At 34.8% G+C, this 13,564-nt stretch overlaps 1 protein-coding gene across 1 annotated transcript; it reads left to right on the top strand.

The window, feature by feature from the left end:
* The first annotated feature begins 3,092 nt into the window (after nucleotides 1–3,092).
* LOC149896328 (luciferin 4-monooxygenase-like) lies at nucleotides 3,093–13,155 on the top strand. Its single transcript, XM_090118272.1, has 10 exons — nucleotides 3,093–3,220; nucleotides 4,577–4,784; nucleotides 7,074–7,401; nucleotides 7,974–8,127; nucleotides 8,541–8,686; nucleotides 9,562–9,694; nucleotides 10,052–10,133; nucleotides 10,702–10,841; nucleotides 11,428–11,589; nucleotides 12,991–13,155. Exons 1-10 carry the CDS (start codon nucleotides 3,104–3,106, stop codon nucleotides 13,090–13,092), a joined length of 1,572 nt encoding a protein of 523 aa, XP_089974398.1. The 5' UTR covers nucleotides 3,093–3,103; the 3' UTR covers nucleotides 13,093–13,155.
* Nucleotides 13,156–13,564: the final 409 nt, after the last annotated feature.

The raw sequence follows: 13,564 nt of genomic DNA, 5'->3' as shown, positions 1-13,564 counted from the left end.
TTCAGTTGGAATTAGAGGCATGAATATTTATCGTGACATCTCAAAATGATATTATTATTTTGTTAAATATTATATGTATTGGTAATGCAATTTCTTAGATAGAGAATTTTAATAAAAAGATTAGATTACACAGAATAAACAGAACTTGTGTTTTCGATTGTATTTTTTGTACAAAAAATGTACGTAATAAAATTAAAAAAGGAATTTTTCTTTAAAAATATGTTTTTTTTTTAATACAATGGACGTTTTCGTAGAAATTGTTCATTTATTTCTATATTTTTAATAAATAAAAAATGTTATCAAAATGGAAAATGTGGCAGAACTTTTTTTTTTGTTAAAAAATTATGATATTTTCAGTTGCCTTAGCCGTTCTAAAAGGGCATTATTTACATTTATGTACAAAATATATTATCTTCAATCATTGTTCAGTAGTTCCCAACTGTGAACAAACAAACATACATTTTTATACATTATTGTACATATTATATATAAGACACGTGTTATTATTATTAAATAAATTTTATTAAAGAATTAGGTTCAAGAATTTTGGATTATCAAAAGTGCAATAAATTTTTTCACGTTATCATTTGTAAAAACTTTTTATTAAATAAGTTATATTTAAAGTGTGTTTTATTTTACCCCCAAATACTAACTACTAATTAACTTAAAGTCCCGGGTTCGATTCCCGGAGCGAGATATCCTACTTCCAAAAAAGAGGCTTAGGAGTTAGGACTAATTTTTCCCAAATACTAACTACTAAGTAACTTAAAGTCCCGGGTTCGATTCCCGGAGCGAGATAACCGACTTCCAAAAAGGAGGCTTACGACTGTAATATTTTGTAAATAAATTTTAATATTAACCTCTAACAAGAGTAAATAAAAAGTACTTAAGTTATTTAATAATTTAATGTTTCATCTGCTACTAATTAACTTAAAAGGTCCTGGGTTCGATTCCCAAAGTGAGATTTTTTAACCGACTTCCAAAAAAGAAGATTCGGTTATAAACAATTACAATACAAAATTCTGTGTTCACGGGAATTAGTACCCTCAACCCTGTAGAGTGTAGGCTTTTATTCCATTGCGAATGATGTGCGTTAGTTTGTAGCTAGAAGGACTGTATCTATTGATTGCGTTGGCTTATAAAATTGATTTTTAACAGCTTCAACGGACCGTAGTCTTGAGTATCACTACATAGTATAAAACAAAGTCGCTTTCTCTGTCCCATGTCCCTATGTATGCTTAAATCTTTGAAACTACGCAACGGATTTTGATGCATTTTTTTGTAATAGAACGAGTGATTCAAGAGGAAGGTTTTAGTATATAATTTATTAGGTTTTAGACAAAGCGGGCGGTAAGCTAGTTCAATATAAATTTTAGCTTGATACCCCCACGCGTTCAGAAGAAAAATGGTATTGACATAAAGACAGATGGACAACAAAGTAATCTTTCAGGGTCCCATTTTTATTTCGTGGTTCGGAACCCTTAATTTTTTTTACAAAATAAATACTTATTATTTACACGAGCATGCTTCATGGGTTCTGAAATTTTGTCTTATCAGTACCTAAAACCGGTTTTGTAAATTAAACGGCGAACAAATACACATATATCTAACATAATATATAAACTGACGAAGTTTTCTATATCCATAAAACAATCTTGTGTGTCTGTTAGTTGAATAAATTTCATTTATTCATAAAACTCGAAAGTTTTTTCATAAAGTTGTTTATTGATGTATAAATTTAAAACAAACTTAACCGATTTTTTTTGTAGTGAAAGCACCTTGAAATACATAGTCAATAGAAAATTTAAATTAAATGTAGGTAGTTTAAATATATGTAGGTATTAAAATTATTTAGCATCAATATTTTTGGATTATTTTCTATACTATGTATCTACTATGTGTATTATCTTATATATAAAAATGAATCGCAAAATGTGTTGGTAAGCGCATAACTCGAGAACGGCTGAACCGATTTCGATAATTCTTTTTTTATTATATTCCTTGAAGTACGAGGATGGTTTTTATGTAGACAAAACGTAAACATGTACCACGGGCGAAGCCGGGGCGGACCGCTAGTATAAAACAAAAATAATTGTTGACTTTCAAGTAAACTCGGGTGTAACCGCGGCGAGAGGCTAGTCATGCAATAATACAAACCAGTCAAGTGCAAGTCGCACTCGTAACACTAAGGGTTCAGTACACATAAGCTATAGAGCAAATGCAAAAATTGTTCGCCCATGCAATTCGATTTGTTAATATTTGTAATAGAAATACTGAAGAAATACGATTTGTTAATATTTGTAATAGAAATACTGAAATTTTGTCATGAATCATCTCTGAAAATTTCAACTATCACGCTTCATGAAATATAGCCTGGTGACAGTAAAGTGGTCGCGACTGCTCGAGCTGCCCGTGTACGGCCGTACACGGGCAGCTCGAGCAGTTAACGGCTGAGTGACGTACACGGACTGCTCGGGCAGTCGGTCGTTGACTGCTCGAGCTGTCGCTACAAACCGCGCACCGCTTGAAGCGGTCGCGACGGCTCGAGCAGCGTGTACGGCAGTGAATGAATGTCTATATTTCACCGCGCGGTCGCGGCTTCAAGCCGTCGGTCTCAACTGCTTGAAGCGGTCCGTGTACGGCCGCCCTTAGTAATTGAGTGTCGTTTCACCCTATGACTACGGAATCCTATAAACTTTGATAATCGAAAAACTATAAATAAGAAACCCAATTCCGATAAACAACCATTTGTTTGTAATTAAGCTATTTTAAAATTACCTGGATAACAGTGTAGTGTTTGTTGTCTTTCATCCATACAACTTTCTCCAATTATTGTATTTAATATACTTCATAAAATCAAAAATAACCTTTTCATACAAATTTCATATAAATAATTTTATTACAATCACGCCAAATATAAACTGTACCTATTTTCTTTCATAAAACTATCGATTATTCGAAATACTTTCCTTCCATACAATTCAATTAACAACTTTTTTTCATACATTTTTATCAACCTTCATACAACGTTACCTTTTCTACAACTCGTAGTATAGAAAACTTTTCATACGTTCTCGAAAACACTAGAAGCTTCTTCCATACAATGTTGAGGAACCCATTGCATATTTATGGAGCTGATGATGCAAATATACCAGCAGATCTGCATTTTGGCAAATATTTGCTGCAGATGTGCATCAAATTTGGCGACAATATTGCATTGGTAAGTCAATTTATTAATTAACACTAGCTTTCCGCCAGCGGCTTCGCCCGCGTAATCAAAAGAAAACTCGCGTAGATCCTGTTCCCGTGGGAGTTACGGAGTTTCCTACTAATATTATAAATGCGAAAGTATGTGAGGATGTGTTTGTTACTCTTTCACGCAAATACTAGTGAACGGATTACAATGAAATTAAGCACACATATAGAGAGTAACTTGGATTAACACATAGGGTATGTTTTATCCCGGAAATCCCACGGGAACGGGAAATATGCGGGTTTTTCTTTGAAAACGCGAGCGAAGCCGCGGGTGGATAGCTAGTTATACATATTATACCTAAAAAACGTGAAGTGTGTCCCCCCTAGTGGGGTAAGGGGCAGATGCATTTTTGTATCAATAATCAGTTTCACTGATATATTTTTTTTAGGGACAAGCAGGTGATCAGGCTTCTGTGTCCTGCCAGACCGAGACATTTTCTTCTTAGTCTCCACCGGGAATCGAACCCAGGACCCCTCGGTTCTACGCACATGCGTCAACCACTGTACCAAGGAGGCGGTATACCTAAAGTGTACCTTAAATTTGAGACACTTGAAAGAGAATAAGTAATAATCTTATATATAAAAATGAATCGCAAAATGTGTTGGTAAGCGCATAACTCGAGAACGGCTGAACCGATTTCGATAATTCTTTTTTTATTATATTCCTTGAAGTACGAGGATGGTTTTTATGTAAAGAAAACGTAAATATGTACCACGGGCGAAGCCGGGGCGGACCGCTAGTTATAAAAATAATTTGATAAAATAACAAAGAATGAATTAAAAAAAAACATAAAAATTCCATCACGAGGCGGGTTCCTACCCGCATCTTCTGCCTTACCGGTAATTTTTCTATTCTTTCAAAATATATATTTACTAGCGGTCCGCCCCGGCTTCGCCCGTGGTACATATTTCGCAATAAAAGGTAGCCTATGTTCATTCTCAGGGTCTAAAGATTGTCTGTGCCAAATTTCATCAAAATCGGTCCAGTAGTTTATGTTATACATACAAACCTTTCCTCTTTATAATATTAGTATAGATAGTATAGATAAAACATGTCAATGCTATAAAAGATAATAAAGATAAAAGAAAATATCAAATTTAAATTTCATTAAAAAAACAATAATATTATAGAGCTGAAGAGTTTGTTTGAACGCACTAATCTCAGGAACTACTGCTCCGATTTTAAAAATTCTTTCAGTGTTAGATAGGAAGGCTATATATCATCACGTTAGGAGTTAGGACCAACAGGAGCGGAGCCATGGGGGTGAAACCACGAAGCGCAGCTAGTTAATATTTATAATAATATAAAACACAATTTCAGATAGATGCAGACACAAACCAAAAAATGACCTACAAAGAAGTAGCCCAGTTGTCAGTCAACATAGCTCTCTCGCTGAAACGTCTCAATGTCAGCGTGGGGGACGTGGTCAGCATTTGCTGCGAAAAGCGGACGGAGTTCATGCCGACGGTCGTGGGGATACTGTGCACGGGCGCGACTTTCTCAGCCGCTGATAATGGTGTTATTGATGGTAAAGCTACTAAAAGATAAAATAATACGTTTGTATGAAAAATATTAAATATACATAACGTAACGGCACCAGTCTTGTACAGATTAAGGAAAAAATTGAAGTTTTCTGCAAATGTCTCGTAGGTTTTTTAACTTTATTGGATATTGTTTAATTATACCTTTAGTTCAATGTTAGTTTAACGTAACCAATGTTAGAAAAAAGATTACAATGCATAAATAAAGAAGTTATTTATAAATTAAAAAACCACTTTTTTGCACCAGTGTTGGACAGTGAAAAATCTAATGATGGACACCCAGTTTTGGACAACATCCAGTTATGAACACCCATTTATGGACTGTACCTAATGTTGTTTCTCTAGTTATTTACACTTGGAGAAGACTTATAGTTAGCAATAGAATCTTGAAAATGATGATTGGAATACAATAAATCGGGGATGCATTTATGAAAAATAGTACTTAATAATTATTTTGCATACTTATAATATTTAAAACAGTTTTAATTTCCATTTTCTAGGCAAAAATTGGACAAATGCATCGTTAAATACGAGTTATGTCCGTTAAGAAACACCAATATTGTTTTTTTTTCTCAATAAGTCAGGGATGAAAAATATAACTAAAACAGTACTGCCATTCCATCCATTTTGGGACTTATTCTTCTTCGTTATATCACTCTAGTCAGAGCGAACGTGGTCAACATTAGGTTTGGGGGGGGGGGGGGGGGTAGATGTTACCCGCTTCACGATGTTCCACCATATCTCTCTGTTTCCTGGCATTCCGCTACACTCGTGAAGTGAATCGCCAATCTGAATCCGCCAGCAGCCTTAATCTGATCGGTCCATCGATATGGATTCCAAATTGTAGCACCCTCGTGCTACAATGGATTCCAAATTGTAGCACGAGGCAAAAAGCTTTTTTTAAACTGTTGTCAAGATTGTGTGGATGAAATTTAAGCATGTATGCTATATGGTGGTGGAATTTAGCAGCAGACAGCGATCCAAACAGTTCATCAGAGAACTCTCTATGATAGATGCGTTACAATACGCATAAGTATGCGACTTCTCTACGCAATGATAGAGAATGAAGCCGAGAACGAGTCGCACAGCACATAATGACCCATTGTTCTAAAATATATTCTTCATGTTTAGATAGATATTATGTTGTTGGACCCATTAGTGTAATTTTAACAAAAAATATCAATGTCCATTATAGGAACCAAAGCAAATCCAGTCATGGACAATTGTTGTACAATATTGGAACCCTTTGTTTGAAATGGTCGTGATAGGTATATTATTAATCAGAAAGAAAAGACAATACAGAGAAGCGCATGTAAATAATAACTTTAAAAAAAGTTTATTTTCGACATATGTCCATAAATGGATATATCCATAGAATTAAATCCAGTTATGGACACTGAAGAATTTTATTTAAACAACATAACCTATCATGATACTAAATCGTGTAATATTTCGTACACTTAACTACTATAAATAAAAGTAATATCAAATTTTGCTGACATTTATACAAATGGATTTCTTCGAAACGAGTCGCAGCAACTAAACATAACGTTCTGCCATCTTCAAACATTTTGGTCGAATAAGATGAAGTGTCGTATTCTGATAGCTTATGAACCAAACTTTTATTTTAAGTATTGCCAAATTATATAACGTTAATTTTGGCCTTAATATTTAAATTTAATATTTATTTTGTCCATTACTGGATGCTTGTCCACCACTGGTGCCGTTACCTTACTTAACTAGTTACCTATAAAAAATGTACTTACAAAAAAAGAGCAAAAATAACAAAATAAGTAAAAAATTATTTATCTTATGTATCACATCATTTAATGTTTATACAGGGTGTCCCACTATCGGTATACTAAGCGCGAAGGGACTTGTTGTTTTGCATACTCTGATCACGTAAAAAATACTTAAACAACACAAGTCAAAAATTATTTTCTAAATTTTTCCTTAAAATCCATGTTTTCTTCTCTAGATTCTCTAGATAGCCGGCATATACCGCTTCGCTAATGTTAGAATTTTGTCTCAGTCTATGAAAACATAACGGCGGTTGCGGCTGGCAAAATTGGGCGGTTTGCATGTTAGGAGTGTACAGTGTACACATAGAGTTTTAAGAATTCATCTATCTACTTGAAAAAAGAATGCGTCTGGATTTTTATAAGTATTTTTACGTGCAAAGCGTATGCAAAACTATTACCTCCTTTGAGCTTAGTATACCGAAGGTGGGACACCCTGTATAGTTGATGAATTCTATCACCAATTATTAATTCCAGAACAAATTCTCTACCGTCTGAACGTAACAAAACCAAAAGTACTATTCCTATCAAAAGATGCATACGAAAAGCACCAGGCAACATTACGCTCAGCAACTTACATAAAGCACATAATCGTATACACAGATGAGCACATAGGACCTATGAGTTTTAAACAGTTCCTCACAGAGCACGCACCAATAGAAAACTTCGAACCGACTCCAGTTGAAGGTTGGAAAGAGATAGCTATAATACAGTTCTCGTCAGGCACGAGTGGGATGCCAAAAGCTGCTAAATATACGCATAGAAGTTTTATGATGACTAATAGAAATGTTTTGTATGATCCAAGGTAGGTATTATAAAAGCTTTGTGGCATGTGCTGTATAAGCTAAAAGATCTATCTTTATTTATTTTTAAAGTACCTATACAGATAAAATGAAGGCAGGATCAAAACCCTACTAGTTAGGCCACCCATCTTCTTATATATAAAAATGAATCGCATAATGTGTTGGTAAGCGCATAACTCGAGAACGGCTGAACCGATTTCGATAATTCTTTTTTTATTATATTCCTTGAAGTACGAGGATGGTTTTTATGTAGAGAAAACGTAAACATGTACCACGGGCGAAGCCGGGGCGGACCGCTAGTGTTTCATATTTATCTAAATTGTATTTTATGCCATAACACTAAGGATTAAAATTTAAAAACCATCCATTTTACTTTGGTTTTTGCATTTCTTGCGTACCTACTACTTTAGGAAAAATGACTTTAGGACTATTGACTTTAGGAGAAATACCATTTCCATTAATATTAATTTTACTTTAGTTTTTGTTTTTCCTTTATACTAGGTACTTCATGAAAAACGACTTTAGGACTTTAGGATAAACCATCTTCTCTATCTTAATAAATAATAACTTCCAGAGATAACGAACATTATACTATGCTGTCCACACGGGAATGGTACTACAGCTTTGGTCTGTACCATACCCTGGCTTCTCTCTCTTGGGGATATACAATCGTGTTCACTTTGAAAAACGACACGAAAGATTATTTGGAAGCCATTGAAAAATATAAGGTAAGGTTATAAAATTGAAATGAACCTACTTCTTCAAAGGAGGTTTTGTTAAACTGTTAATCTGTACTTCTCTTCTCTATTTATGTAGAAATGTAAACCTGCAAGATTTGTTTGTATGTTTGAACGCGCTAATCTCAGGAACTATTGGACCGATTAAAAAAAAACTTTCACCGTTGGATAGTATATTATAGTTGGACTGATAAAGCATATTTTTAAAGTGAAACTTTAGGCGCGTTGAGAGTAAAATTTCAAGGTCATGGAAATACCGTCATGTCATGGATTCAGGCGATGATTTTGGTATCTTTGAATCTTGCCAAAGAAGTTTCACTTCTGACACGTGTTCTCGACACTTTTTTAACTGTTAATTCTTTTTAGAGACTATATTTCCCCCCCCCCCCCATTTCAATTTTCAGGTAGATAACATACAAATAGTGCCAACAACTATTACGGATCTCATCAAATACCCAGAATTGCATAAATACGATGTTTCTTCTCTACAAGTTATGTTCTGTACGAGCATGCCTATCAGTTCTGAACTATTAGCTAGTGCGAAAGATAAGTAAGTAGTATCACTACATAGTATAAAACAAAGTCGCTTTCTCTGTCGGATTTTGATGCGATTTTTAACGTGATAACGTTTTTAAAATCGTTTTAGTCGGGTGACATGTTCAGAAACTTGTGTCACACCAAAACCTCACGAGCGCGATCGCAGGTAGGTATAACGAGAGAGAGACGGACCGATCTCCCGTCTCATCTCGAGCGCTGCCACCAATAAGACGTTATCACGTAAACATCTCGATCGTAAACCTACTTTACAAACAACCAATTTTTTTTAATAGATACAGTGATTCAAGAGGAAGGTGTTAGTATATCATTTATTAGGTTTTAGACAAAGCGGGCGAAGCCGCGGGCGGTAAGCTAGTTTAATCATAAAGCGAAGTCGCTTCCCGCTTCTGACTACTGTATGTATGCTTCGATCTTTAAAACTACGGAACGGATTTTGTTTGATTTACGGAACAGTTTTTGAAGTGAAACTTCTTTCAGCGGGTTGAGAGTAAAATTTCAAGGTCGCGTCATGGCAATACCGTCACGTAATAGAGTAAGTAGTTTAAGTAAGTGGTATCTTGGAATCTTGCCAAAGAAGTTTCACTTCTGACATATGTGCTCATAAGACATAAGAGGAAATCACATCAAATATGTTTATTTACTCGTTACGTTCTACGTACGTTTATGGTAATTTAAAAGTGTGAGTATACAGGATTTTAGTGTAAACCAAAAAGACCCATTTAATACTTCTAGAAAAAGTCTAATGTGTAGATAAATGTTTGAGTTTGAGTTTGGCCTTTGTTAAAAAAAATGTTTCTTTCTTTCGTTCAAAATGCAATCTAGTCATTAATACCTATATAAAATATATAATATTTTATTTCAATATAGATTCAAGAGTTTGAAAAAGTTGACCCAAATATATGGTCTGACAGAGGTGGGCTGTATCGTCAAAGAGGATGGCGACACTGAGAAAAATAAACTAGGCAGTGTTGGTGTTGCCTGCGCGGGGACAGTTTTTAAGGTATCTAACTTGAGTTTGATTGAAAGATATAAATAAATAAATATTTCAGGACAATTTTCACACACGGCACAATCTGGTCCCATACTAAGCTTTTTGCTTGTGTTATGGAAACCAGATGGCTGATAAACATACCTACATATATAATATTTATAAGTAAATACTTAACTAAATATGTATATAGATAATTAACACCCAGACACACAGCAAACATCTATGTTCATCACACAAATATTTGCCCCGGGTGGGAATCGAGCCCCTAGCTTGGAAGGCAGGGCCACTACCAACCAAGCCAACCGGTCAGTCAAATAAATTTTCTCTACTGAAAGTTTGAGTATGGATTTGAGTTTGTCATTTCAGGTGGTTGACCTCGAGACACAGCAACCCGTAGGTCCGTACAAACATGGAGAAATACGCTTCAAGTCCTTATCTTTAATGTCTGGTGAGTTATCTATACTTTTAATATTATAAAGCTGAAGAGTTTGTTTGTTTGAACGCGCTTATCTCAGCAACTACTGGTCCGATTTGAATTGCCGTTTCGGAGGAGTATGGAAACGACACATTGTGACAGGCTGTCCCAGCAACGGTATTCTAAGCCCCAAGGAGATTATAGTTTTGCATACGCTGAGTACGTTAAAAATAGTTATAAAATTCCAAACGAATTTTTTGACAAATAGATAAATTCTTAAAACTCTATGTGTACATCCATAACAAGCAATCCGCTCAACTTTGACACCCGCACGTGAGGTATCGTTTAAGATTATGTTTTCATAGACAAAATGCCTACATTAAACGAAGCGGAAGCTGGCTGCGCGAAGCTAGAGAGGAAAACATGGATTTCAAGGAAAAATTAAGCAAAAATTTTTTGGCGTAATTTTGTTGTTTAAGTATTTTTACGTGGTCAGTGTATGCAAAACTTTTAGTCCCTTCGCGCTTAGTATACCAATAGTGGGACACCCTGTATAATATTCTATTCTGTAAGAGCTTTTCTAAATTTTTAATACTTATAGGCTACATCGGTGATGAAGAACGCGCTTATTTGGATGATGAAGGGTTCTACAAATCCGGTGATGTGGGGTACTATGATGATGACAAGCATTTCTACATAGTGGACAGGATTAAGGAGATGATCAAGTATAAAGGATGTTCGGTTAGTCGCAAAAGTTTTTAAACACGCTTTAATTAGCTTCACCTGTATGTTTGTATGTAACCGACTCCTTTTTTCCTACCTTACAAGGCCGGCAACGCACTGACAATATCCCCGGCATTGCTGGTGCGTATGGGCGACGCAGTAAAATATATAAAAAACAAAGACTCGATTTTGACTCACTTAAAACGGACAGATTTAATTCAAATTTTATATACTTTTCAAGGAGGATTAGATCGGTGACAATAGAATAATTTCATGACCATCCTATTTTTTTATTATTTTTAAGTAGTAATTGGATACATAAAAGAGCGTGTGTGCGGAGCACACGTGTCAGAAGTGAAACTTTTTAGCAAAATTCATAGATACCAAAATTGTCGCCTTCGGCCTTACTCCATGACGTGACGGTATTACCATGACTGACGTCTCAAACGCATCCAAAAAAGATTCACTTCAAAAAAAATGTACATACCTAACTACGTATATTATATTTTTAACCTAAAATTTTTGACTGAGGCATGAAACAACTGCTCAACTATGTAGGTACGTAATAATATTGAATTAATTATCTATATATTCATACTTACAGCTATCACCATCAGAAATAGAGAATGTGTTACTAAAACATCCATCCATACGAGATGTTGGTGTCACATCTCTACCCTTTAGCGAAGCCCCTATAGCATTTATAGTTCGACAAACGAATTGCGAAATAAATGAAAAACAAGTTGCTGAGTACTTGAGTTCTAAAGTAAGTATAAATACCTACTAAATTAGTAAGTTTTTCATGAGGGAGTATACTTGGATAATTACCATCCCAGCTTGATCCGGGGTAGGCGTAGGTACCTATAAATATACTCGTAAGATCGGAGGTAAAAAGTAGCATGCGAATACATACTGGTGTTTCGTTCGGCGAGTTGGGGAGCCAGTGGCCATATTCTTTTTATTATTTTGCCTTTTGAAGGGGTTTATCCATATACATTAAAATATATAAAAAAAGTCGTGTTAGTTACTCCACTTATAAATCAAGAACGGCTGAACCAATTTAGCTGAAAATTGGCAGGGTAGTTTAGAGCCAGGAGAAGGACATAGGATACTAAATATGTTTTATAAATAACTAGTGACCACTAGTTATTTGTAATGTTATATCTACATATTTATTTTTGTACATTCTTGAAATAATTACAATGGAATTACTACCAACTGATTGTAAGTGTCCTTTCAGTAGAATATTACCTTAAAAAACCTTCCTCATCAAGTCTTTGTTATACATTTTACTAAAATTTTGAAATAATCCCTCGAAGCCACATGTTTGTTTCTTGCATTGAGATAATATTAATATGGAGACGACACCGCCTACATCACTTATGTTCCACTCAACATACGTCATGTGACGTATGTTGAGCGGTATTTTTTAATGGTTTTAAAGTGAAACGCATCAAACATGCCTTCGTGTGTGTTACGATATTGCACAAATAATACAAATAATACGGAAAAGTGCAAAGGAATAACTTTCATCGTTAAGTAACTAACTAGATAATAATTTTTAAAACTTAGTTACAGCAAAAAAATGGCGCACAGATTTTGTTCGTGGTGTCTCCTCCATACGTAGTAATATTATCTCAATGGTTTCTTGCATTAATTTAATTTCTTCTATATGAGAGAAATGAACAATGTTTATTAAACTAACAAAACTATTAGTTCAGGATCCATCGCCCATTTTTACACGCTTTGTATTAGTATAAACGGTCAGATTTCGTTCAAACTTTGTAGATTTATTGAGGACCGATGACAATACACTAATTTGATAAAAATTTTCTATTTTTTAGTTCGGTTTTCTATAAAAAGCGTGTTTTTTAGTTTTTTTAAACTATTATTATAATTGCACTTGATTACTATCAAGCTCATTTTCCGTGAGTAGCTTTATTTTGATGAGACGCTCAATAATTTCCTGTACGAAACTCTCGATTGTGGTAGCTTACAGAGGTAACAAGGATAAAATGTTTTGATGGTTCTCAACTTTCGTAAATCGAGGAAATTATTGGGCGTCTCATCAAAATAAAGCTACTCACGGAAAATTAGCTTGATAGTAATCAAGTGCAAAAGTGGGCGATGGATCCTGAACTATATAGTCGATAGTTATTATTTGTAGATGCCATCTGTAACAATGTCGGGAGGTATCCGATTTGTGGAGAAGTTACCCAGAGGAGCCGGGACAAAACTGGACAGAAAAGCATTAAGAAACATGATTTAAACACTACAATCAATATACTTAATATGTAATTTGAATTGATTTAATAAAGGAAGAAATTATTTACATTGTGTTTATTTTCTTCGTTTTTTTATAATTCAACTCAAAAACTATATGAAGTTTAAATTTATAAAGAAGAGAAATAATTCGATCACGAGGCGGGACTCGAACCCGCATCCTTTCGCGCCAATCCGGGGCGGATGCCTGACCAATTCAGCCACTCGTGACCGCCAGAACAATCGATTTATTCTATTCTTTCAGTTTTATGTGTCTATGGGACACACCGTGCGCCATCTATTGAGATGATTAACAACCATCTAAACCAATATGAAACACTTTTCAATGAACAATATTGTGACGATGGAACACGACCTTTTTGTTGAAATTGATATTTTGGTTTTATGGCATTCAAATGCTTTATAAATATAAATTTATAAAGAAGAGAAAAAATTCGATCACGATATAGGTATGAAGT

The sequence above is a fragment of the Colias eurytheme genome, chromosome 29 (genome assembly GCF_061535395.1).
Source record: "Colias eurytheme isolate Ceu_HAF_F1 chromosome 29, ilColEury1 Martin Lab GWU primary, whole genome shotgun sequence".
Taxonomy (NCBI): Eukaryota; Metazoa; Arthropoda; class Insecta; order Lepidoptera; family Pieridae; genus Colias; species Colias eurytheme.
The sequence above is the reverse complement of the archived record's forward strand: the minus strand, read 5'-3'. Positions and strand labels throughout refer to the sequence as shown.